Below are 24,790 nucleotides of genomic sequence, written 5' to 3' on the forward strand. Positions count from 1 at the left end.
AGTTTAGCTTCTTTTATTTCTCTAAATTTAGCTCAACATTAGCAGAAAATTTACTGTGAAACAAAAAGGGAAGTGAAAGTTTGGATATGGAAGTCCTAAACCAATCCTGGAACCAAGGGCTTACCTCATACAGGTAAACCATGAGAACTATATACATCAGGCTGATGTGGTAATATTCTGTGCAATTTGAAGAAAGCTTGCTTCTGAACATAAAGTTATGGTTGAAGCAGTGTTCTTGTTGCCAAAACAGTTTGAGTTTTTCCTCATTGGTAATTACTCTCTGGGGTGGTTTAGACACTGCATAATGCTCCAAATATCCCTTTTGACCGTGAGAGTGCAGAGTCGAGGGATCCCGCTGTGTCTGAAAGTATCTTACTGTTGCAGAAATTCGGCGAGGCACTTAAAAGCAGCGAGGGGGAGTCCCCTGTGAGCAGTCCTGTCAAATAAATAAGTTGTTTAAATGGAACTAAGGGGAGCTGCAGGGCTTTAAATGCTATAACTGTGATGTGAGGTTATGCCGGTGTGCTTGTTGTAGATAAGCGATGATGGAAAGTGTTTATACTGAAGTTTCCTTTTATTGAGTCTCTCCTCTGTGCTTCCTTCACTGTGCCGTTGTAAAGACAAATGGACTGTGGCATCTCCTCAGGTAAAACGATACACATCAGAGGAGAGATGAGGCACTTCATCAAACACTTGTTGGTTTGATCTTCACTCTGCTCTCTGGAAGCTCCCCGAATGCTTAAAACTGCTTTTTTATGGCAACTGAAGAGAGAGGGAAAATGTCTCCCTAATCCATTTCATGGTAAATACTGAACCTGGCGTCTGCGCCAGACTTCCACACAGCAGAGAACCAGGATGAAACCAGTATCCTCAGTGGAGAGAGACTAAAAAAGCCTTGCTTGGGGGGTTGACGAGACACTCTGCACCTATTTTGTGTCTTTGCAGTAAAAGAGAATATAAACTGTCAGCAGCTGTGTTATCAAAACCTTTTCAGCTGGTGTTTGTCTCATTTAGGTACACACAGCAAAACAAAATCATCAAAGCAAAAATTAATCCCTGTAAGGAGAGTTGTTAAAGGGGGGAGATCCATCAGGCTGTCCAGACCAAGAGCTGTGAGAATTGAAGCCAATGCGGAAGTGCTAAAAACTGCAGTTCATCGAGTGTCTGCTTGAGGCTGGCTCCGGAGGTACCAGAAACCACATACAAATACACAAATTCAAAAAAGACGATCTTTACAGCAGAAATAAACATGTTTACAGGCTGGTAAAAAAAAAAAAAGTGTACGGGGCTTAATTGTGATGATGATAGTAACAAAGTGTCAGGCTGCTGTGACACTTTCTGCTCCAGTGATTACTTTCAGTGAACTCTGCTGAGCCACTTTCGAATCAAACAACTGTTATGTCATGTAGCATTACGTATAAGCTGGTCTGCAAAGTGTCCCTTGCGCTTGACTCTTTGACGGTTAGCTAGCAACATACAAGACAAGACAGTCTACATGCGCAGGGACTGTATAATTTATCAGAGTAGGATGCACGCTTACACTTATTGTGACAACATGGAAATCTAACACTAGCTACTACAGCTGCTGAAGCAGTCCAACACTCTACACCAGGGGTTCCCAAAGTGTGGGTCGGGACCCCCAGGCGCGTCGCGAGACACAAATGGGGGATTGTGAGATGTAAGTAATCTTAAAATAGTAAATTTGACCCATTAGAGTAAAAATATTGACAAAAAAAGTAGCTAACCTTTAAATAAAAGCTTGGAAATGAGTTTTCTGCCTTTCTTTTTGCAAAATGACTCCTAAAGTTTAGGGTTAGTGAACAGTTAATGATCAAAAGCATCAGAAGCAGTAGGTTAATTCATAACAGCACAGGAATCACAGACACATGCACATATAGGGAAGCTAATTTTCTGCAGACCAGCTAAATGGTTAAAGTGATAAAACAGTAAACCATTTAAGCATTGCTAGAGGTTTTTTTTTTAAGCATTAAAGGACAAATAGATTTTAAGAAGACAAATCAGATCACAGAAAATAGAAAAGGATAGATTAAGAAGATTAAAATTATAACTGAAAAAGGGAATAATAAAACAAAGTCAAATTCATTAGTTAAATAAAAAATACAAATAAAAAGATGTATTTTATGAGGATGCTGGCTGTCTACACACAGCTAGCGTTCTTTCACATACTTTGCATTTTTTATTATATTTTCACAAAATTTGCTGAAATGAGCCCGCCCTTCAAATGTTTCTATGTCCCCCCTTGAGGCCTATAATTTCAATTTACGTCATGTCAAACTTCCTGAAACTGAGCTCTGTCATAGAAGAAACAAATAGTTTAGTAGCTTAAAAATATTCTCTACAAAGAAGTACTTTGCCTTAACCCCTACTGCTGTTTGAGATCACTGACCCTTTCCAATCATAGGACTTAGCAGATTTAATTTCTATCAAAGGGGTTAGGTTGATCTATTATTTTGCATGAAACCAGAAGGAGTTTTATCGTGTCAAATGTAACATAACTTTTCAAGGAGAAGGAGAGAGAACAAAAACACAGTGATAAATCAATTTGTTGACCCAGACACTGAATTCCAAGTTGAACCTTCAAGGCGACGTCTCAGTGTTTGTGTTCAGATATTTTCCGGGTCAGAAGAGGTTTTTTTTCACACATGCATGACAGGGTTAAAGCAAAGTTTTAACAAAAGCAGCCTTCTTTTGGTTTCTGCTGCAGTGTTTAAACACACCAGGCTGAGCGCACAAACCTGAGAGCAGCATCAATAAATAAATACTTTCACCCCCAGCAGAAGAGAAAACAGTCCGTCTAAGTGTGTGTAAATCCCTCCTGCACTCTTGGATGTGGACTTGTGAGGTGATGCTGCCAAAACAAGAGTGGTGCATTTTTGTTTGTCAAGGCAGCAGAGTTATTCAGAGAGCTGCGCGGTGCTGCCAAGGCCTTCCAAAGTTTCTACAGAATAAATAAACAGAATAGGTTTGAGCCCGAAGCAGCTGCTGGATAAGACTCGAGAATGGAGTGGAAAACACAGATGTGAACCGAGACTTCTGTTCTCGTGTCTCCATAATAACTCTGATAATGGATGCTGCTTTGTCTGTCACAGAATACATAAGCTCAAAACTGAAGGAGGGTTTGTCTCACTCTTAAAACACCTGCTCAGGGTCTTAAATTGTCTCATTGTGAATGATTCTTTCACCTGTGTAAGTTGATTATCCTGTCATAAACTGATAAGCCTCGGTTCTTATTAAAAAAAAAACTGTTTAGGAGTTAGATCAATCAATCAATCAGACTTTATTTATAAAGCGCTTTTCATACAATGACATTGTAACACAAAGTGCTGAACATCAAAAACTTCAAATAGAATAAATTTGGAAAAATAGATATAGAAAAATAAAAATAAAAAGACCCCCCCCATCCAAGTCCCCAAAACCTACCCACAATCCTAAGGTTAAGAACACAATATATGCAACAATAATAGTGATAACAATAAAAACGCACTCATGATATCTTAATGAGGAAACACTGGAGGTAAAATAAGATGTTAAAACTCAACACAGGAAACTAAACTCACCAAAATAAAATACATTTCGAAGAGAACAAAACACTAAAATATTAAACCATTAAAATTAAATAAAATGCTTAACCAATAAATAAATACAATAAAAGATCTTGGATTTTCCAGAGGTGCATCTCTTTTAAAATAGGGTATAAAAATCCCAAAATAAATGTTATCTATCAATAAAATAAATGATCCCCATCCCGGTTCATAAGCGGTTTTAAATTTCCTCAGCAGGAGCTTTAGGGTCTGTTAGTTTCCGTAGTATTGTTTAAGAGGCAGCTGAGTGATGACTGTTGAGTCACTCAGCATTCTGATGGTAATGTGTGGATTTTGGCAAACAGCCAGAACTTTGGGGAAATGCGGTTCTTACTAGGAAACAATAGCCTGACTCCGACTGATACTGGAGTTTGCTTCTTTTGTCTAGTTATGAGAGACATCAAAGATTGTGAGCTTTGTGAAGAAAAAGCAGTCCAATCTGACTCAGCTGACATGCTGCAGCTCTGTAGTCCCTCTTTTTTTCTAAACTGCTACAACTTATCATCTAAAGCTTTTATTTCCAGTCAAATGAAACAACAGATCCGTGCAGTCTCTCCCTCTTTGATGTCTTCGGGTTACTCGTGTAGAGATTAAGCAATACAACCTTAGAGCTTGTTCTCACTTGGAAGAGTGTGTCGGTCAACTGAAGGTCTCAAACTGTTTGTTGTCTGTGTTTCTGTGAGTGTGTGTGTGCATGCTTTTAAAGGTTGTGTGAAGTTCCAGCCATAGCTGCCGTGGTGTACGTGCAGGTCAGCCCAGCCACTATAGCTGTTATATCACTGTACTGTTTGACCAGCTGTTACACATGACTTGGCAGCAGTGAATGGAATCTGAGGCGTGTGTGTGTCTGCTGACACTTTGTGTTGTGTTTGCGTCAGTTTTCTTGCATCAGCATTGGATTAAGGAAGTGAGCTTTACTTTCTGTTCACTGAGTCACTACCAGGATGTCAGAGTCCTTCATTGAGTAACAACCTGAGCCTCTACAGACCGTCTGGGCTTTGTTTACATTCTCACTCTGCCGCTGTCAGCTGGAAATCTTTGTCAACTTCTGAGAGAAGCAGCTCAGGTTTCAAACAGACCGCAGTGTGTGATTAATCAGACAATGAAATCTTTATAAGACACAACCACCTGAAGGATGGTCCTAGAATATGATCAATGCAGAGTCTTAATGATGCCGACGCCATCACTCATGCCTTCATTTCCTCTCTGTTGGACTATTGTAATGGATATGAATTAAAAATCAATATATAGACTCCAAGATGTGCAAAAAGCAGCAGAAAGACTCCTGACAGACACCAAGAAAAGAACAAATGACTCATTTTAAAGGCAATTAACTCAGTCCATTTATTTAAGGATTGATTTCATGATTTAACACAACTTTATAACATTATGTATCTGCACAAATGAAAGAACACACTGTTGACGCTGTGTGTGTTGTGTGTGTTTGTCCGTGCAGACATGAGGACGTGTCGTGTGAATGAGTTCAGCTGCGGCGCCGGCTCCACTCAGTGCATCCCCGTCTTCTGGAAATGTGACGGAGAGAAGGACTGCGACAACGAAGAGGACGAGGTCAACTGTGGTAGGTGGACGTGCATTCCTTAACATGTTTGTTACATGTCTGACACATGTCGTTTAGAAGTAAGAGGCATGACATTATTGGCATGCCAATTAAGGCGTGGGGATGAAGTATCAGCAGAGGCTGCATGTTAGATGGAGCTTTCTAGTGTTAGTGAGAGCATACCATTCAAAGCACACCAAGTAGTTCCCATTACTTCCTACTTCCAACAGTCATGTTGCACTATTGTCCACAGACTCATCATTTTGCTTTATCCCCCTACAAAAGATCTCAGTGCACATCTTTAGCAAACAACCTTTATGATGAGGTTTCAAACAATAAAACATGGAGTAGTGTTGTGTGATATTGAAAAAGATGTTATCACAATAAAAAATGTTATATCAGTAGGGATGTAAGGATACACTCAACCCACGATTCGATTTGGGGTTTTGAGTTTTCTTCAGTCTCGCTGTCTAATGTTGTGTGGTAACTAGCATTTAAGGCTCACTAGCGCCCCTTCCACTTTTAGTGGTTGGAGATGTAATTACATGTTTATTTATATAGATTTTGTGTCGAACATTTGTCATATTTATATCGAGAAAAATGATATCAAGATAATTATCGTTATTGAATTATTGCCCAGCCCTAATATGAAGTTATTTCCTCAGAGCAGAACCTCACTCCAAGATGTCTCCACTGATTGTAGTGTGATCGTGCCGCACACAGATCTGTAAGCTTTGAAGGGATAGTTTGTTTTTTAAAGGAGGTTGCATGAGGTACTCGCAAGTGCTGCTTTTGCAGAGCTTATCAATCTTTAAACTGCTTTACAGACGTGTTCAGTGACTCCTCATCCTCTCGCTGTTTATCAAGAACACTGCTGAAAATAAACAAATCATAAGCCTTCAGTTCAGAGCGTGTAAGGGAACAGTAGAATAATTGAATCTGACAGAAAATGCTGATGCAGTTTGAAGTATGCTGGAAGAGTTTTGACATCCATACATCTTTTTTTTCCTGCATATTGATGTTTTTCATCTCTTCCTGGGGGAGCATCATCAAAAGTGTTAATTCAAGTAAAAGTTAAAAAAAAGGAAGGTTATTTTAATCAAAATAGTTTCACAAAATAGCAGCAATGATTGATTATTAATGATAAACATCCTCCACTGACAGCTATAAATGTCAGTTAATGAAATTCAACACTTGAATCAATGTGAGAGTCTTACGTCTTCAACATGCTAATGGTGAGTGAGCACCAGCTGCATCACTCGAGTCTGCAGCAGTAGATTACGCTTGTGCGTCCACTCCTCCGGCTGGAGATGCTAATCAGAGAGGAGAGCTGCTTACACACTGGAGACATTTATTAATTGTGCTGTTGTTTCCTCACATTAGATCAGTCCCCCTGTTGTCCTTGAACTCTGTTGTGGGATGTTTTATTGTGATGTAAAGTGTCACATGCTCTCAGGCGGTGACCTTAAACCCCACATACCTGCTAAAGGGAGCTGTCACTGGTCGGCATAAATCAGAATCCTGCATTCTCTCATCTCTCAGTTGTGTAGCCCTATCTTGTACTCAAGCTAGTGTTGTGTGTTTAAGAGGAATGCAGGGATACAATCATGATCTTAAAATGCATGGAGGCAGGATGGATTTTAAATTATGCAGTGATAAGAGTAAGTGGACACCAGATATCCATCTTGGTGCAGTTTGACTTCTTGTAAGCTACAGAGCAGATTTCCATAAGGAGTCCTTGTTGGGTTTATCTTTGCACATACATGCACAGCTACATGGAAACACTGCAGAGAGGAGCAACAGCAGCTGAAGGCCTGTGTTGTAAATGTGAAAAGAGATTATGAAAGGCTCCGTGTGGAGATAAGAAAGCAGTTTTAAAAGATGATAAATGATCGTATAAGGCGGCTTGTTTGACCTTGTGGCTGAGCTGTTAACCCTTTCACAACACTCATGCTCTGTTCCTCTCCCTCTGACTGCCTCCAGGTAACGTCACCTGTGCTCCCAACGAGTTCACGTGTGCAAGCAGTCGCTGCATCTCCAGGAACTTTGTGTGTAATGGCGAGGATGACTGCGGTGATGGCTCCGACGAGGTGGATTGTGCTCCGTCCTCTTGTGGTCCCAGCGAGTTTCAGTGTGGGAACTCGTCTTGCATACCTGCCAGCTGGGTGTGTGACGATGACGTCGACTGCCAGGTAAGAGAGAGAAGAGGCCAAAAAAAGGACACATGAAAACACACACTATCAGAGTGTTAACTGACTTGGGACATTTTTCAGCTGTAATTTAATTTCTTGCAGTCTTCATCAAAAACAGGCAAATGGTATCAAACTTGAGCCATTCCTGTTCAGCAAACCCTGCTCCCTCTGGTTTTAAATCCAAACACAAAGACAGAATGATGAAAGGATAGAGTTGACACTTGGATTGATTTGCTGAACATTCTTTAAAAGCAAAAGTTGTGGTCCAAGCTAAAAATAAACCCTTTAATTCATCCTAAACTGCTCTAAGTCTGACTCCACATTCCCTCACTCTGAACTTGAACCTGATGTGAGTAGGTCAGCAGAAAAAGATTAGCTGTATCTGGCACAGTTTTACCTCCTGGCAAGAGAAACCAGTTTGACCGTCAGCCCTGATGACCTCTGATTTACCGTTCTGCTGCTGCTCTCCACTTGAAAAAAATAAATCCAGATTTTCAACCTTCCCTCTGGGCAGGAAAGTTGTTTTTAGTCGAATTTAAAAATAAACGTGTGGACATCAGAGTTCAAGCTACATTCCACCTCTGCCTACTGGTGGGCTTTACATCTTTACTTTGTACTTCACTGGATCAACAGCTCTCTCTCTCTTTGCTTACAATGATGACATACTCTACTAGTCAAAAGTTTGGACACACCTTCTCATTCAATTGTTTTAATTTATTTTAGTTATTTTCAAAATTGTAGATTAATACTGAAGACATCAAAACTATGAAATAATCAGATTTTACCATAATCTGGATTACAACAGTAGTCAAATAGCGCTATCCATTGTGTACTAACCCTACCTCTGAACAACACAACTGATGGTCTCAAACACACTAAGAAGGCAAGTCATTCTACAAATGAACTCTTGACAAGGCTCATGTTAATTAGAAACCATTCCAGGAGACCACTTCATGAAGCAGACTGAGAGAATACCAAGAGTGTGCAAAGCTGTCATGAAGGAAAAAGGGGGCTACTTTACAGAATCTAAAATATAAAACATATTCTGGTTTATTTAACACTTTTTGTTCATTCAGTAATTCCATATATGTTCTTTTATAGTTTTGATGTCTTCAGTATTAATCTATAGTGTTGAAAATAATTAAAATAAATACAAACCCTTGAATGAGAAGGTGTTTCCAAACTTTTGACTGGTAGTGTTTATGATTTTCATACAGTTTTATTGATTTAAAAACTAATCATACACCCAACAAAGTCTCTTCTCCTATCCTCTGAAGTATACCCAAATAAAGGCATAGCCCAAAATTGAACTGTAAAAAGAACAAGTCAGTAGCATACCCATGCATTATTTCTAGATCTTTTTTGGGGTTGTAAGCTGAGATACTGCTAACTTTAATTTACTATCATACAAAAGAAATCCCTCTTTAGATTTAATAATTAAAAAAAAACAACATCACAGGACTTAAAGACATTGTGCCGGCTGTAAATGTTTCAATCTGAACTGCACAATAAGATGCATTCTTATTCTTATTCATTGAGATAAATTCAGATTTTGACGATTTGTTAATGAATGAGAACAAAACATTTTATTGTATCATATAAAGCAAACTTTTCTTAATCGTCATTTGTACATATTAGCTTTTGCATAAAGCCCCAAGTTGAACAGCCATTCTCTCATGCCAGCTTGATTCAGTCAGATGAAGATTAAAAATAAAAAAAAGTCAGACTAATTTGAGGTTAGCTAGATGAATTGATCGTTCAAAGAAAATTGCTTTTTGGATTTTTTTTATAGTTTTTCTTTTAATACTTCTTCACTTTGTGTGCTTGTTATTCTGATCTTGAAAATGTCATCAAACATATTTATCTTTTTTAGTGCATGCCTGATTTTAGAGTAAAAGCTTTGAATGTGTCTCACACCCAAAATGAGAATTGTATAGGCTCAAACAAGAGTTTGATGTGGCGCCTAACAGAGAAAAAGAAGACTCAGTTTGAGCTTTTAATTGAATTGCAAAATATGATTTAACTGATTAAATTGTGAGCTGAGTAAGTCCCTTAACAATGACGTACTTGTGAAATAAAGTACAAAGTTATGAGGGTTTAAGTAATTTCAGAGATGTTCTGTTGGACTTTAAGGAAGATTTCAGGATTAAAAACCTCTCTGGTGATAAATCCAAAAGAATCCTGACTACACACTAATACATGAAAGGAACCTGAACACTCTCTCTCTCTCCTTCTCTCTCTCCCTCCCTCTCTCTTCTCTATGATTACTCCTCACTGTGTCCATGTGTGTTTGTTTGCACATGGTTTTCATACCGGACAGTTAATTACACACACAAGCACTGGTTCTGCAAGTTCAGTCACTGCAACACCCGGTGGTTATTGACCTGCCTCATACACACACACACACACACTCACACACTCCGCCTCGGCACTCCTCACACGTTTTTCACACATGGCAGAACAAGTTCCACTGAGTCTGCGATTTGCCGCGTACCTGTTAATTGGCTGTGTGGTTATCGCTGTGACGGCCACGCAGGAATATTGATGCAGACGTTTACACCCACAAATATTTAAATTACTGTGTTCAGTTGGCAGGTCATTGTTCTTCCCTCTCTCACACACACCCAGCCAGTTCTGCGTCAGTGTTGTGTGGCGCTTCAGACAAACACAGATACACACACACACACGTTCTCACAGTCCATTAATCTGCTCCCGGATGAGTCAGGCACTTTGTGAGATGATGAAAGTGTGAGAAACTGTTCCTGCTGCTCCGTCTGATCCCATTCTGTCAGATCGCACAGTTAAAATTCTAATTAAAGAGGTAATCGTCTGCGATATCTGGGTCCTAAAAGCTCTCTGTCTTGTCATTTCTGCCCTGAACGTCCCCCTCATCACCTGTCAGTCAAACGGTGTGGGCGGGCTGGGATGTCGTTTTTTTACTACTCACTGTCTGTTCACTCCTTCTATTGCTCCTTCCTCTGCTGGATGATGCTTTGCAAAGACAGCAAACCTCTCAAACCTTAGGGAATTTGTAATATAATATCAAACATTAAAAGAAAACATTTACTAATTAAAAAATAATTAACTTTAATCTTAAAGTTGAGAGCACAACTCAAAACAATACTCTACTAAACTGATACACAGAATACAATTTGATATATCTTTGTTGTCAATGTGAATACAATTATGCAGATAAACTCAACCTGAGAAAAATAAGAATCTACAAACTAAAACTTCACAAAAATCTCATCTTACATTTAAGACCTGCTTCCTGTTAGCTCTGTCAGAAATGATTGATTCAAGACGTTTATCAGAAAACTAAATCAAGATACAAAATAACAAACTGTCTGGTTTCTTCAACTTTCACTCAGGAGCAAAAATCTGGCTTTAGATTTAAATGAAATCATGATTTGATATTTATTGTGATAATTATTGATATCGACTGATATGAAGTATTTTTTTCTCTAACATAATTTTCAATATCGCCCAGCACTAACAATGTATTTAATGGAATGTAGATAGTACGTTGCACTTCAGTTGATTGTTTATTACTAATTGATGCATTTTTCAACTTAAATGTCTTCATGCAAGTTAATTTACAAATATAGTTTGCTCTATCTGAGGAATGTTATGGTTTTGTCAGTCTCCATAATCACAGCCTACTGCTAGTCTTTCCATTTCTTGTGAACATATTGAGATACACCACAGAGCTGTTACCATGCAATGTTTCTTTTCTTGCTCAATGCAAAGATTGCAGAAAGTCATGAGTGAATTTCTGTCTTTTGTTTGTGCGTGTTTTGAAAATTTCCTTCTTGAGCTGCCCTGTTGTTGTTGTTGTTGTTGTTCCAGGTTACATTTTCACACAAGATAGAAATAAAAGGAACATTCATCTAAAAGACATGAAAGACAGATTTAAAGAGACTCCCTGCTAAGTTATGAGGCTTCACAAGTGGGTAGGAAACAATAAATAAAGACATAAAGCGAGTAGATGTAGAAACACAATTTAAATGGATTCAGAGTGGAGTGAGTCGTCTGATGATAGAAGTTGGATGGATTGCAAAAGTCTCCTTGCAGCTTTTGATCTGTTTCTCCTCCTTCTGTGCCCCTGTCTCATAAAATACAAGTGTTCTTGACTCTGCTTGACTGACAAACATGACTCAGACTACAAAGAGGAATATAAAATCCACTGATACTGTCTGCTTTAAAATATCCTGCTATTCTGTGTTGCAGAATCTAAAGGCAAAATCAGGAGAGTTTTGTTTTCAGTTGGTCAGAGTCAAATCATACATTAGTGTTTCAGCCTGCTTTGCCTGTGTGCAGGAATAAATGTGGAGAGCATAAGAGGGGGGATGCAGCGGCTAATGCCTGCATCCCATCAGATATTAATGTATGTAAATTTAGCTTTTCATCAGAACACCTGCATGAAAGTCCAGACAGCATTAGGCCCACTTCACTGCTCGAATTCCAGCTCCATCATCGCTTTTCAAGTTGGTAGTGTGACCGTAAACAAAGGCAGCACATAAAATATAATCTTGGCCTGATGTAATTTTCTGTTGGCAACATCCAAGCCTGGAAAAGAAGGTCGTTTCTCCCTGAGGCTGCAGGCTGATGATAGCCAATAGTTCCTAAGATTGATGTCCCTCAGGTTGATTCAAGTCAGAGGGTCATACCAAATAAAAACATCCAACTCCTTCTCCTATTTAGAAATCCTGTTTGGTAAAGTTGCAGTGCAGTCTCCTTGACGAGAAACCAATACAAGAGAGTGTGTTAATGAAATCTGTTTAACTGCAAATGAACAAGCTGTCACTGAGTGTTGGCTATAGAGTAACTAATTTAGTTTATATGATCGCCGTATCTACTGATAGCATCTGTTTGCCCATCAGAAACGATAAATCTGAGCTTTAACTCTTCGTTTAGTTCTTCAGGCGATAAGCATCTCAATCAGATTTCTCCTTCTGTCTCTGAAGCATCTGTTCCGTGTATCCCTGCAGGACCAGTCGGATGAGTCACCGACTCGTTGCGGCCGTCACCCAACACCTCCGGCCAAATGTTCGTCCAGCGAGATGCAGTGCCGCTCGGGAGAATGTATTCACAAGAAGTGGAGGTGTGACGGAGACCCTGACTGCAAGGACGGCAGCGATGAAGCCAACTGTCGTACGTACACGCCACCTGTTCTGTGCAAATTAAAAACGGAGTGTTTCAGATCATAATTTTATTACCGTGAGACCCTCTGGATTGATTTTGATTTGAGCGTTTGCAGAGTGGGTCATTAAAAGCATGTGTTTTCAGGATGTATAGTGGTCCTGTAAGCAAGAGAAACAAGCATGAATTCAGAGTTATGATGCACATTTAATTCCTATGAATCAGATCAATTCCAGTACTTTGGGGATAAAAGCACAACTCAAAAAGGGACCCTTGAGCTGCTATGCTTAAATTTGGGGGTTACACGTCATTGTTGGCATTAAGAATGGTTAATTTTTTCCTTCCCTGTGTGATTCACCTGTGTTTGTTTCTGTCCGACAGCTGTTCGCACGTGTGGACCGGATCAGTTCAAATGTGAAGATGGAACCTGCATCCTGGGTAGCAGACAGTGTAACGGCCTGAGAGACTGCAGCGACGGATCAGACGAAGTCAACTGCAAAAATAGTATGTGATAACTCTTTGTGAGTGTGTGTGTATCACTTAACAAGCTTCTCTTTTTTATTGTCCTGAGGGTGTTGTTGGTTGAAGAAGCATTATTTTCTTGGAGCTGTGTTTGGATGTGTTCATTTCCGTTCAAGCATCCCACCTCGGGCTGTCCTGAGGCTCAGAAACTCGGTGCTGTCAGTATAGATATTGTCGGCATGCAGACAATCTTTACATTTTTGGTCGACATGTTTTTATGCAGAGGTATAACAAACCTGGGTGCACTGTGTTTCGTATGTGCATGTTAAGTACTTGAACACCCTAATGATCACATTTGAGGGTGTTTTGGTTCCTGATTTAACATTTCTGTGCACTTACAGAAGAAATGTGCCCCATGAACATCCACTTCCATCACCTTTGTGTTTGCCTGGCTTGTTTTCAGGAGTAGTTAGTAAATAGAGACACATTTCTCACTTAGACCTCCAAATGTAAGAGGGAAATGTTCTTCAAGACTGCATAAAGCATGGATGTAGTCTCAGTAAGGTCACACATTGGAATATCTAGAGGCATTGTGAAACCCAAAGATGGTGGTTGTCTTATTCAGAATGCTGATAGCCTGTTTTCTGCCTTTCTAATTAAGTTTTTCATGATATTTGTGTGTAAAACTCTCTGCATCTCATTCGCAGTGACTCAGTGTAACGGGCCAGAGAAGTTCAAGTGTCGCAGCGGGGAGTGTATCGAGATGAGCAAGGTTTGCAACAAGGCCCGAGACTGTCCTGACTGGAGCGACGAACCCATCAAAGAGTGCAGTGAGTAAAACCGTAAAACTATCCCTGCTTTCAAAAATCCAGTTAATGCTTCACTTTAATCTGACACATATCTATAGATACTAGATTCAAGAGGTTTAAACAGAACAAGTTATTTCATATTCTGAGTTTATAAAAAAGTTATTTTTTATTTGCCTTTGTTTAGGATGTTATAGATTCTTCAGTTCATGTGAAAATGCAACTTTGACTGGATAAAGAACGGGACACGGCCTCCATGAGTCACCTGGTTTCAGCCTTGAGTTTTGCATTTTTGTGGTCACCATCTAATTTCCGAGGCCGAAGTTACCTGATTTTTGATGAAGAGATGCAGCTAGAGAGAAGCGATGAGTTAGCAGTTGTCATTAAGTTATTAAGTCTTTTAATGTTGTGGGTTTTTTTGGGCATTTTTGCCTTTATTAGATAGATTAGATACAGCTGAAGAGAAACCGGAAATATGGGGAGAAGAGAGTCGGGGAGGACCTGCAGCAAATGGTAGAGGTCTGGAGTTGAACCTGTGACCGCTGCGAGGAGGACTATAGCCTCTGTATGTGGGGCGCACGCTTAGATCGCTAGGCCAATGGCGCCCCACTTACAAAGTCTTTAACAGATCAGATTGTCTGAGCTTGTGGTACCTCTCTTATTGGTTAGCTCTTTACAGATACATCTTGGTGCTATCATCTACGTAATGAACTACAATTTCCCTCCCAAAAATATTGAGCATTCTTTATCTACCTGGACTGTTTGTTTGTACAATAACTTCCCAGCAGGTCAAATTATTTCTCCAACATTTGTGTCTGAAAATTCTCCAAAAGGCACCAACAACACAAACTCAGCTGGTGATTTTATTAACGTACAGTAAGTATGAATGAGGATCTCCGCTGCAGAGATTAAAACCAATTCCAAAATGATGAACTGCTTTGATTTCTGCCTCAGGTGGCCATTAGTTGAACTTTAGTTTTTACTAAAGTAATAAAGAGAACAGGCAGGAGTGGACTTTAAAAACTTTAAAAATTACAGATTGTCCCTTGAGGGAAGACGACACACTGTTTCACTGTTTTCTAAATATAAAACGTGATCATAACTGATCATTTTCCTGCACTCCTCGTTGAAAATGTTTAGCACACAGTCAAAGCTGCAGCCTTTGTGAGTCTTGTAGTCACAGTGAGGTTGAGCCAGTTTGTTTGACATCACAATTGTTCCAGCAAAGTAAACAACAGGATTGTTCTCCTCCGCATACATGAGGCAATAACTGAGTGCAGTTGCAGGAAAGCTTGGATTTGTTTAAGACAAATAGATATACAAGACAAGACGACACTTACGAGAATGATTGAGCTATTGCAGCATCCTTTCCTGCAGAGCTCACAAGGAAAAATCAATATGTTTGAGTTTGATACATTTGCATATTTGTTCTAGAATCTGTGTAAACATGAGTGCTCTTGTAATGACGATCACAGCATGTTTCTACAAATGTCACAGAGGGATTCTTCAGCTGGCAGCTTTAAATGTCAGCAACGTGAAAAGTTTGAACCAGAAATATTTGAATTCGGGTTCCCCGGATCCCGATTTAATCATTCAGTGCTTCACACTGAACCAAAGCAAAAACAAAGAGAGACGCTCTAACATTTGGATTTCTCAGGGCAGGTCACTTTGTAACTGTTAAGGAAACAAATTGGCTTTCAGAAAGTTCAGATGTGGGCAGGAGAGTGACCTTTCTCTCTGCGGCACATTGATTTATGCTGATAATGTGTGGATTTTTAATATAAATGCCGCCCTATGCAGGCTTGATGCGATTCAGCGTGAGAGAACGAATAGTGAGTCTAAATAATTCTCTTTCATGGATCAAAGAACGCAGCCAGAAGTGATTATGCTTTCCACAAGCAGAATACTAAACGTGCGAGTCTGACTCCTACGGCTCAGTCAGAGAAAGAGTGGCATGCTGCGTAAATCATCAGTTCAATGCATCAAAAATCTGAATATTCAGACGTTATACTTTTATTGAAACTTGGAATGTTGCACAGTGGGTCGCTCAGTAACATCAACATCAATGACTGCTTTGTGAAATCCAAAGAGTGGATCATAGAGAGAGAAAACAGCTGTTGACATCCAGCACAGAGTGAAAGTTTTATAGATTATACAATAAAGATGAACTTTCTGCTTCCTTTGTTTCTGTAAATCAAAGAATATTAGTTAGACAGACAAAAGGTTTAAACAGGCAGCTTTTCTGAAACACACTCATTTATTCTTCTACATCCAATGTCAGTCTCGCCTACAGCTACGTGTTATATCAGGCGTCTGTTAAGAACTTACTCGAACACATCTTTTTGTTTGGATTTTATATCAAGTGGATCAAATGTGCATTAAAGATCATTTTTCCTTCATGTGCTTCAGGTCTAAACGAGTGTCTCCAGAATAACGGCGGCTGCTCCCACATCTGCAAAGACATGGTGATCGGCTTTGAGTGTGACTGCACGCCCGGACTTCAGCTCATAGACCACAAGACCTGCGGAGGTGAGTTACTCGACATCAGGTGTGTATTAATGTTGTGTCTGATGATATTTTGTCACCCAAGGATTAAACTTTTATTAAGGCTTCATTTTTTAATTGAAAGTTATGGACTAACAAAAGAAAGTCAATCTTTATAAAAACAAGTGGATGGGTAAAGACAAAATAATCATCACCACAGAGCAGATCACTCTGACAGCAGCCTGATCCTCCACCACGTAAACAACAGATGGAAAGAGCAGCACTGCCTGCCACTTCAGCTGAGTTCAGATGTCGTCTGCGGACATGTTTCTTGGCTTCTATAAACCTCCGTTGTTGGAGAAATACATCAGACAGAAGTGTTGGCTTCATACACTTTAAATTAAATCACAACACAATGTCCTTGTCAGGTTATTCTTCTGTGGCTGGAAGGAAAACATCGACACTGGGGGAGACTGTGAGGCTCGATGTTTTGCTATTTTAGTTTCTTAGAAATCTCTAATCCAGAGGGCTGGGTCAGACCGACTGCACACTGCTGTTGTAGCTAGGATATAATTCCCTTTTGAGTGGAACATGTTCTTATTGTGAGCTGCTGGCCTCTGAGGGGATCACTGTGTAATGTGATTGGCTGTCTGTTGATCTGACACAGTTTGTTATTGAGCCAATCTTGGCCTCAAACATCGTTGTGTATATTGGGAAACGTGTGTAATCCCATCTGGAATGAACCCCAGTGGTTTTACAGAGGCACTTAATCTGCTCCCGAGTGTAAAACACACACTAAACTCCTGCAAACCTTTTTTATATTTACTGTAAATTCTCTTGACTGCAGCTTTTTCTTTAAGAGTGTTAAAATCTCATATTAGTGTGCAGTCTCATGCAAAAAAACAATCATGGAAATTAGGCCTGCATGGTAAGATAAGAATATGTAATGATGATTACATTAGTGGCATATAGAGTGCATGTGATTTACATCTTATAGCTTCTATATGTATCTGCTGTTCTTAATTCTCCTTCTGAATGCAAAATGAATCTAAGAAGCTTTTTATTTACTGCTAAATTGCTACTAACCAATCTGAGGGAGCAGATTTATTGTGCAGCTGAAAAAATGTAATCTGAATCTTCACAATGATGGTGGAAAATCGGTGAATGCAAACATTTTGTTTGCCTTTCATTCCCCTCTTGCACTGATCTGTTGTTGAGGTGGAGTTGGGGGCGAGCATAAGATAAGATAAGTTATTACTTTATTGATAGCATATGTATATATACTGTATATACATATATAACATAATATAATATAACAAAGATAATTCTATAATATAATGTAAGCTTGAGCTTGAACTTCGTCTGAATCAGACTAGTGTAAAAGCCGTTGTTCAGTCGTTAAAATGTAAACATGCAAATTAAAAAATGAATGAATAAAAAAAAAGTTTGTTATTGCAATAAATTCAGACTCAGGCGATGTGTTTATTGCATATTCTCATATTGTGAAAATGGTGAAATGGAAAGTTTTGAGGGTTTTTTCTATGTAAACTTTTGTGCTGATACAGGTTTCAGTAGTTTCTATGTTTATAGCAGAACCCTTCACAAACACTTCAGTACCTTAATTGAAGCATTTAACAAACTGATTAATCAAACATGTCAGTGAACAGATGTATCCTCTCTCTTTTCTCTGTGTGTGCAGACATTAATGAGTGTCTGAACCCCGGCATCTGCAGTCAGATCTGCATCAACCTGAAGGGAGGATACAAGTGTGAGTGTCACAACGGTTACCAGATGGATCCCACCACCGGAGTCTGCAAAGCTGTTGGTGAGTCGACCGCTGAATGCTCAACTTTTTAAGGAGCATATTTTTTTCTGGATAGAACATTGTTAAATATAACTTTAAATCAAATATATATATCTAGTTATTGTATTGTATTATTACAAGTAGATATGTGCAAGTTAGCAGCACCAGAATTACTAGACAGTTTATCTACTTACCAATATTTATATTATTATAGGCCTAAAAAACCTCCCGCCACTAGCCAGCACTGTAGCTCCAGTTAATGGCTCCTGCCACAATGCTGTAAAGCTCTACTACCCTAATTTCTTAGAGCGGCATGGTTCATCAGTATGTTGATCTAGTAAATGGAGATAAAGTTGTATGTAGGCTGTGTGTGGATAAGATGACATATAGTATCTCACAAAAGTGAGAGTACACCCCTCACATTTCTCCTAAAGCTGATGCACAAGAAAGTCCACAAACAATTTGCTAAAGACAGCAGACTAAGGACATGGATTACTTGAACCATGTCTCGTGGTCTGATGAGACCAAGATAAACTTATTTGGTTCAGATGGTGTCAAGCGTGTGTAGCGGCAACCAGGTGAGGAGTACAAAGACAAGTGTGTCTTGCCTACAGTCAAGCATGGTGGTGGGAGTGTCATGGTCTGGGTCTGCATGAGTGCTGCCGGCACTGGGGAGCTACAGTTCACTGAGGGAACCATGAATGCCAACATATACTGTGACATACTGAAGCAGAGCATGATCCCCTACCTTCAAAAACTGGGCCACAGGCCTGTATTCCAACATGATAACAACCCCAAACACATCCATAAGATGGCCACTGCCTTGCTGAAGAAGCTAAGGGGGAAGGTGATGGAGTGGCCAAGCATGTCTCCAGACATAAACTCTATTGAGCATCTTTGGGGCATCCTCAAATGGAAGGTGGAGGAGCGCAAGGTCTCTAACATCCACCAGCTCCATAATGTCATCATGGAGGAGTGAAAGAGGATTCCAGTGGCAACCTGTGAAGCTCTGGTGAACTCCATACCCAAGAGGGTTAAGGCAGTGCTGGAAAATAATGGTGGCCACACAAATATTGACACTTTAGCCCAATTTGGACGTTTTCACTTAGGGGTGTACTCACTTTTGTTGCTGGTGGTTTAGACATTAATGGCTGTGTTGAGTTATTTCGAGGGGACAGTAAATTTACACTGTGTACAGCTTTTATAACAAAGTGTCATTTCTGCAGTGTTGTCCCATGAAAAGATATAATTAAATATTTGCAGAAATGCGAGGGATGTACTCACTTTTGTGAGATACTGTATAACCACTGTTCTCTGAAGCTGGATAGTTGAGTCCAATCCTGCTTGGTCCTTACACTCCGTACTTACTTTCACTGGAAACTTACTGAGTGCAAGGTCAAAGGCAGCTTTACAATAACACAACATGATCACCTCTGTTTTTCTATTGCAGACGCTGTTTTTGTGGAGCTGTTCGAACTCTGTTACACCAAGAGGTGTTTTATTAATACATCAAACTAAATGACTTAATAGTTTCAAACTAACCTGAACATTTTGACCTTCACATTAGCCACAGAATAACACAGCTATAGCTTTAGAAGGGTAAAGTTACTGAACTGGCAACTCAATTTGCATCGCAGCTTTAAAGAATGGCTAATATGTCATTTGAGATGTCCTTGAAAACTTTGAGCTGTCTCCATGTAGATTAATTTACTGTGTGGTAATGTTGTGCAAGGAATAACAAGTTCCCAACGTTAGATTGTCTGAGTGTTAAAACTTGACCCTATTTCTAACCACAGCTGTAATTCAAGTTGAGTTGGATAATTTTAGAAACTCTGTATCTTGACTTGTAGAGGAGGCTCAGACATGTTTTCTTTCTCGCCGTATTCCAGACCTCATTTGAGGATATCTTGAGCCACTTTGCTTCTATGTTGCATGGATCATGTAATAATTAGAGTTGTGGAATGTACCTTTAAGAGTTACTAGTGAAGCAACGTAACGTAATGGGGCTTTTTTTAGGGTCCTTGAAGTCAGTTCTCATGGTGGTTTGTGTGACTGTTGCAGACCTCCGCTATCAGCCGGCTTAATCCTGACGCCACTTCCTTCTGACGGCGGAGGGGATCTCAGAGTGGAGCCTGCGAGAGCGTCGGCTGAGAGTGGAGGTCTGCAGCTTGACCCCTCTCCAAGAAGAGGCGCAAAAGATTATACAAATGCTCTTATCCTACATCAGAATATATAGTTAAGAATAAGCCAATTTAAAGCTTAAATTTAAAGGGAAAACCTACCTTTTCTTTAGGTAATCTTACCCTTTTTTAACCTGACGACACCTATAAAAACAACGCTCCGGAAAAGAGAAGCTGGAGCTGTCATTTGCTGGAGATGCTGACACCATCCTCTGGTCTTGTGATCACATGATGTTTGTCAACAAGCAGCACAATCGACTCTTTTCACTGCAGACACGTTCAAGGACAATCAGTGTATTCTTCAGCCTGATAGAGGATTGTTTTTCTCCAAACTTATTTACATACTCTATGATTTGATAGAGTAGAAAAAATGTATATAAAAGTTCTATCTTTTACAGTTCAGGTAAGAACCACGTCTCTTTCCCCTCCTCAGGTAAGGAGCCCTGTCTGATCTTCACTAACCGCCGTGACATCCGTCGTCTGGGTCTGGAGAGGAAGGAGTACACGCAGATTGTGGAGCAGCAGAGGAACACGGTGGCGCTGGATGCAGACTTCAACCAGCAGATGATCTTCTGGGCTGACCTGGGTCAGAAAGCTATTTATAGGTAGGTTACACAACAAGCAGGCATGCTAACAGCACCAAGTCCTTAGACCTTCAAAGGTGGGTATATATTATTTTAGGTTTCTGTACAGTTACATAGACCTTTCCTTTTGAGGTTTTCTAATATCATAGCTTCAACATTTTTGTACTCCTGTATAAACTCTAAAAAACTAGCCAACTATTTTTTTTTCCAGAGAAACGAAAGTCTCCATTGTGCATAAACAATGATATCAAAGGCGGTCTTTCTACAGTAACCCTTTGGTTCAAAGTTAAAAAACTTTGGTCAACCTCAAAATATTTGCAAAACCAATAACTTGTGCTCAGTATATGATTTAAATCCTCACATTTTCCTGACTCCTTCATTTGTCCTTTGTTTCCTTGCAGCACCGTGCTGGACAAAAAAGGAGGGGACGTCAGCTCTCACAACAAAGTGATCGACAATGTCCAGACCCCTGTAGGAGTTGCCGTGGACTGGATCTATAAGAACTTGTACTGGTCTGATCTTGGTACCAAAACCATTTCTGTAGCCAACTTCAATGGGACCAAGCAGAAAGTTCTGTTCAACAGAGGCCTCAAAGAACCGGCGTCCATCGCTGTGGATCCGCTGTCGGGGTAGGAAGCTTGACGTCAGATGAGCGCATTGCCTGAAATTATAAGTCCATCTGTTTTATTTTGTGTCATCTTTCTGTCCCTGTAGGTTTCTGTACTGGTCTGACTGGGGCGAGCCCGCAAAGATTGAGAAAGCTGGAATGAACGGAGTGGACAGACAGGTTTTAGTGGCTTCAGACATCCAGTGGCCTAATGGAATCACTCTGGGTAAGAATACAAACACACAGCATGAAGAACTACTGACTCATCGAATTTAGAATCAGATCAGCTGCTCAAGTGAGGGGTTAGTAGAAGAGACACAGCATAAAGAAAATACATTGACATGGAAAAGATAAGAGTCAAAGGGTTTTTGTATTCTAACCATAGACCGTCTAAAAGATAGATGATATAACAGCTTCAGAAAATTGGAGCCAAACCATTTAGAGCTCCCCCTAGTGACTGGCTGCAGTATAGGTCTCAAAGTCTACGATGGAGTGTGCTGCATGCATGGGTATACGGTGGGATTGTGTTGAGTAAGACACACAACCCCCCCTTTAAAAGACGCTCCACTCAGTCCATGCAGTTAGCTTCATGTGAAGTCTCTTACTCTTGTGTTTCAGTTCTTTTGTAAACATTTATTCTTCTTAAATAAGAGCTAAAGGCGGAAAAAATTTCAGTCAGCAACATAAATGTCAGGTTTCCCTCCGGAGAGGACGATGCCAGTATTTCACAAAATCCTTCATAGATTGCAGCTCCCACTCATAAGAAACCCAAATGTGAGACTCACTTCAGTATGTGTGAATGAGTTGGCTCCATTTTATGCTGTGGGTGGTCAGACAGAGTGGTGAAAAATGGAGGTAATCACTGAAGCAGATTTTGGAAAGCAGGACCAATAGAAAGAGGTTCTCTGCAGAGCTGTCCAATTTTCTGACTCGCCAAATGCCTGAGGCAGAACTGCACAATATTAAAATCTGTTTGCTGGAAACGTATGCACCAACTGAGGGGTAGATCTATTGCATATTTAAAGAAATGAAACACTGGCAGAGCAGGGAACAAAACCTCATCCAGAACGTAAACAATCAAGAAGCTGAGAACTGATAATCTGTGAGAGGTGTAGGAAGTTTCAGATTATTTCATTCTGTTAATGCACCTTCATGATCCCTTTTTAATGACTCTAATCCTGGAATTGAACATTCCCTCTTTATATTAAACTGCAGTGTTTCCATTTCAGTCCTTTTTATCAAACAGCTGATCACATCTCACCATCGGATGCTTCTTCCTCTGGCTGTACTTTCACCCCACACACCAGGGAGAAGCCATCGATTCGTCCTTGTTAATGAAATGTTGTATTGATTTTATTTTTCTTTCTCCTCTTTCCTCTCGTTATCTCTGCACGCCATGCTCCATCTTCTTTCTGTTCTATTTGTCTTTATTCTCTCCCCTCTGTATTCTTTCTTCTCATTTCCTCTGTCATCACACTTTTATTCTTCTGTCTTTCATCATTCCCTTCTTATCTTGATACTTATTTTTTCCCTCTCGTGTTTTTCTCTTGACGTTCTACTCTCCCCTTTTGCCATTTATTATCCATTCTTCTCCGTTTCTTCTGTTATTTCTCCCCTTACTCTTCCTTCTCCTGTTTCTTCACACCCTTCGTCTTCGTCACAGATCTGATCAAAGGCAGGTTGTACTGGGTCGACTCCAAGCTGCACATGCTCTGTAGCGTCGACCTGAATGGAGACAACAGGAAGAAAGTCCTCCAGTCGTCGGATTATCTGGCTCATCCCTTCGCTCTCACTGTTTTCGAGGTATTTCTCATGTCTTTTTTTGAAGCACTGCTCATCCTTGGTCACTGATCTGGTTTTAGTCTGAACAAACTGTGTAGTAATACCATGACAGGTGTTTAATCAGCTTTGGTAGAGTCAAAGGTCACACAATGTTCACCATATATACAATATGAGGGTCCCATCAGATGTATTTTCATCTCTGCCGTCAGCCTTCTATGTCAACGTTTGCTCTTCTTTACCTTTTAAGAATATGAATTTAGGGTTTTTCATGCCATCGTTGAGAGGAGCTGCAGGTCTGATCGGAACGGGGACTAAAGCCTCTGTACATGGGGCGCTTGATTTAGCCACTGAGCTTTATCTGGGCTCTGGGAAAACTTCTTTTAAAGACCATTGGTTTCTATAACGATGCAGCCATTGATTTAAATATCTAATGCTTTTTCCAAGCCAGTCTTTGTCTATGTAAGGATTCAACAACTTAATTTGTATAGCACCTTTTATGTATACATGCAGCTTAAAGTGTTAAACAAAAGCAGTTAAAACATTGATACTGTATTAACTTAGTTGTACTGAGCACGGGATTTCAACATCGAAATTTGGGGAAGAAGGGGAAACCATGTCTGGACATCCATCACCGAATTTCAACCACTTTCAACAGCATCATTTTGTTTTTTATTGAACCTTTATTTAACCAGGTTGGTCCCACTGAGATCAAAGATCTGTTTCAAGGGAGACCTGGCCGAGACAGTCAGCAGCAAAAAAACACAGTTACAGACAAACACACAGAGAACCAAAGTACAATTTACAAGCACGTTTGTCGCAGAAAGAGCGTTTACCTAGGAGGCAGTTGTAGCAAGATATGGGGCGCCGTTTGTAAAGATGTGCACACCAAAAATAACAGCAACATTTCTCCACATTTAGCTCCAAAACATCATACAAATGTAGTGAGTTTTTAAAAGTCTCTTTTTGTATCACATTTAGAGGAATATTTGTGATCTTCTTCACATTTAATTTGTTGTGAAAAATATATGAAGTTAAAATCGTTGTTAAATCCAAATGCTAAATATAAATCTAGATGTTAAATATAATCTGCAGTGTCCAATATTCTCCAGCGTCATTGTGATATTCAAAGTAAATCTAGAAATGTTTCCTCCATCACTGTCAGAAATTCCTCTGCCACCACCACATCCATTCATCGTTGGGAAATGTGGTGTCAAAGGATTTTGTTCAGTTTGTTTGTTGATAGAAATGTGTGCAGAGTGTAGTACATTCCCACATCCCTAAAAGTTTGATCCCTCCCTTGAAAAAGCAGCTTTCATCACCATGTGATGGTTTAATTTTCTGATTTTAAAGATAAAGAAATGACTTAAAGAACTGAAGACAACTCTGTAAAGGAGAGGAAAAAGTGGAGACAGAGCTAGTTTGTTCAACATAAATCAGTGTCTCATAGAAAGATGTCGTACTCATTGCTGGCTAAACCTCCACTCCTCTAAAACCAGTACTGCGTCTCTCACATATCATCTCTCTGAATCATCGACACATGGACACTTGGCTGCTTCGCTGTCTTTTCACCTACACCCACTCACACAG

The 24,790-nt window shown here is 39.8% G+C and overlaps 1 protein-coding gene and 1 long non-coding RNA gene across 2 annotated transcripts in view; one reads left to right on the forward strand and one right to left on the reverse strand.

Moving 5' to 3' along the window:
• The window catches only part of vldlr (very low density lipoprotein receptor), an 80,321-nt gene that overhangs the window by 36,808 nt on the left and 18,723 nt on the right, over positions 1–24,790 (forward strand). Inside the window, exons 4-14 of the mRNA XM_034709092.1 lie at positions 5,059–5,181; positions 7,144–7,352; positions 12,344–12,506; positions 12,876–12,998; positions 13,664–13,786; positions 16,172–16,291; positions 17,946–18,071; positions 20,664–20,835; positions 21,216–21,443; positions 21,529–21,647; positions 23,085–23,224. Of these exons, the coding sequence (XP_034564983.1) occupies positions 5,059–5,181; positions 7,144–7,352; positions 12,344–12,506; positions 12,876–12,998; positions 13,664–13,786; positions 16,172–16,291; positions 17,946–18,071; positions 20,664–20,835; positions 21,216–21,443; positions 21,529–21,647; positions 23,085–23,224 (1,646 nt within the window). The remainder of the gene's footprint in view (positions 1–5,058; positions 5,182–7,143; positions 7,353–12,343; positions 12,507–12,875; positions 12,999–13,663; positions 13,787–16,171; positions 16,292–17,945; positions 18,072–20,663; positions 20,836–21,215; positions 21,444–21,528; positions 21,648–23,084; positions 23,225–24,790) is intronic.
• On the reverse strand, positions 6,780–7,354 carry LOC117830813. The gene is made up of 2 exons (XR_004634848.1): positions 7,076–7,354; positions 6,780–6,974 (listed from the first exon to the last, which is right to left on the reverse strand). It is a non-coding gene; the product is annotated as an uncharacterized LOC117830813 (long non-coding RNA).

This window comes from Notolabrus celidotus, chromosome 19, assembly GCF_009762535.1.
Source record: "Notolabrus celidotus isolate fNotCel1 chromosome 19, fNotCel1.pri, whole genome shotgun sequence".
NCBI lineage: Eukaryota > Metazoa > Chordata > Actinopteri > Labriformes > Labridae > Notolabrus > Notolabrus celidotus.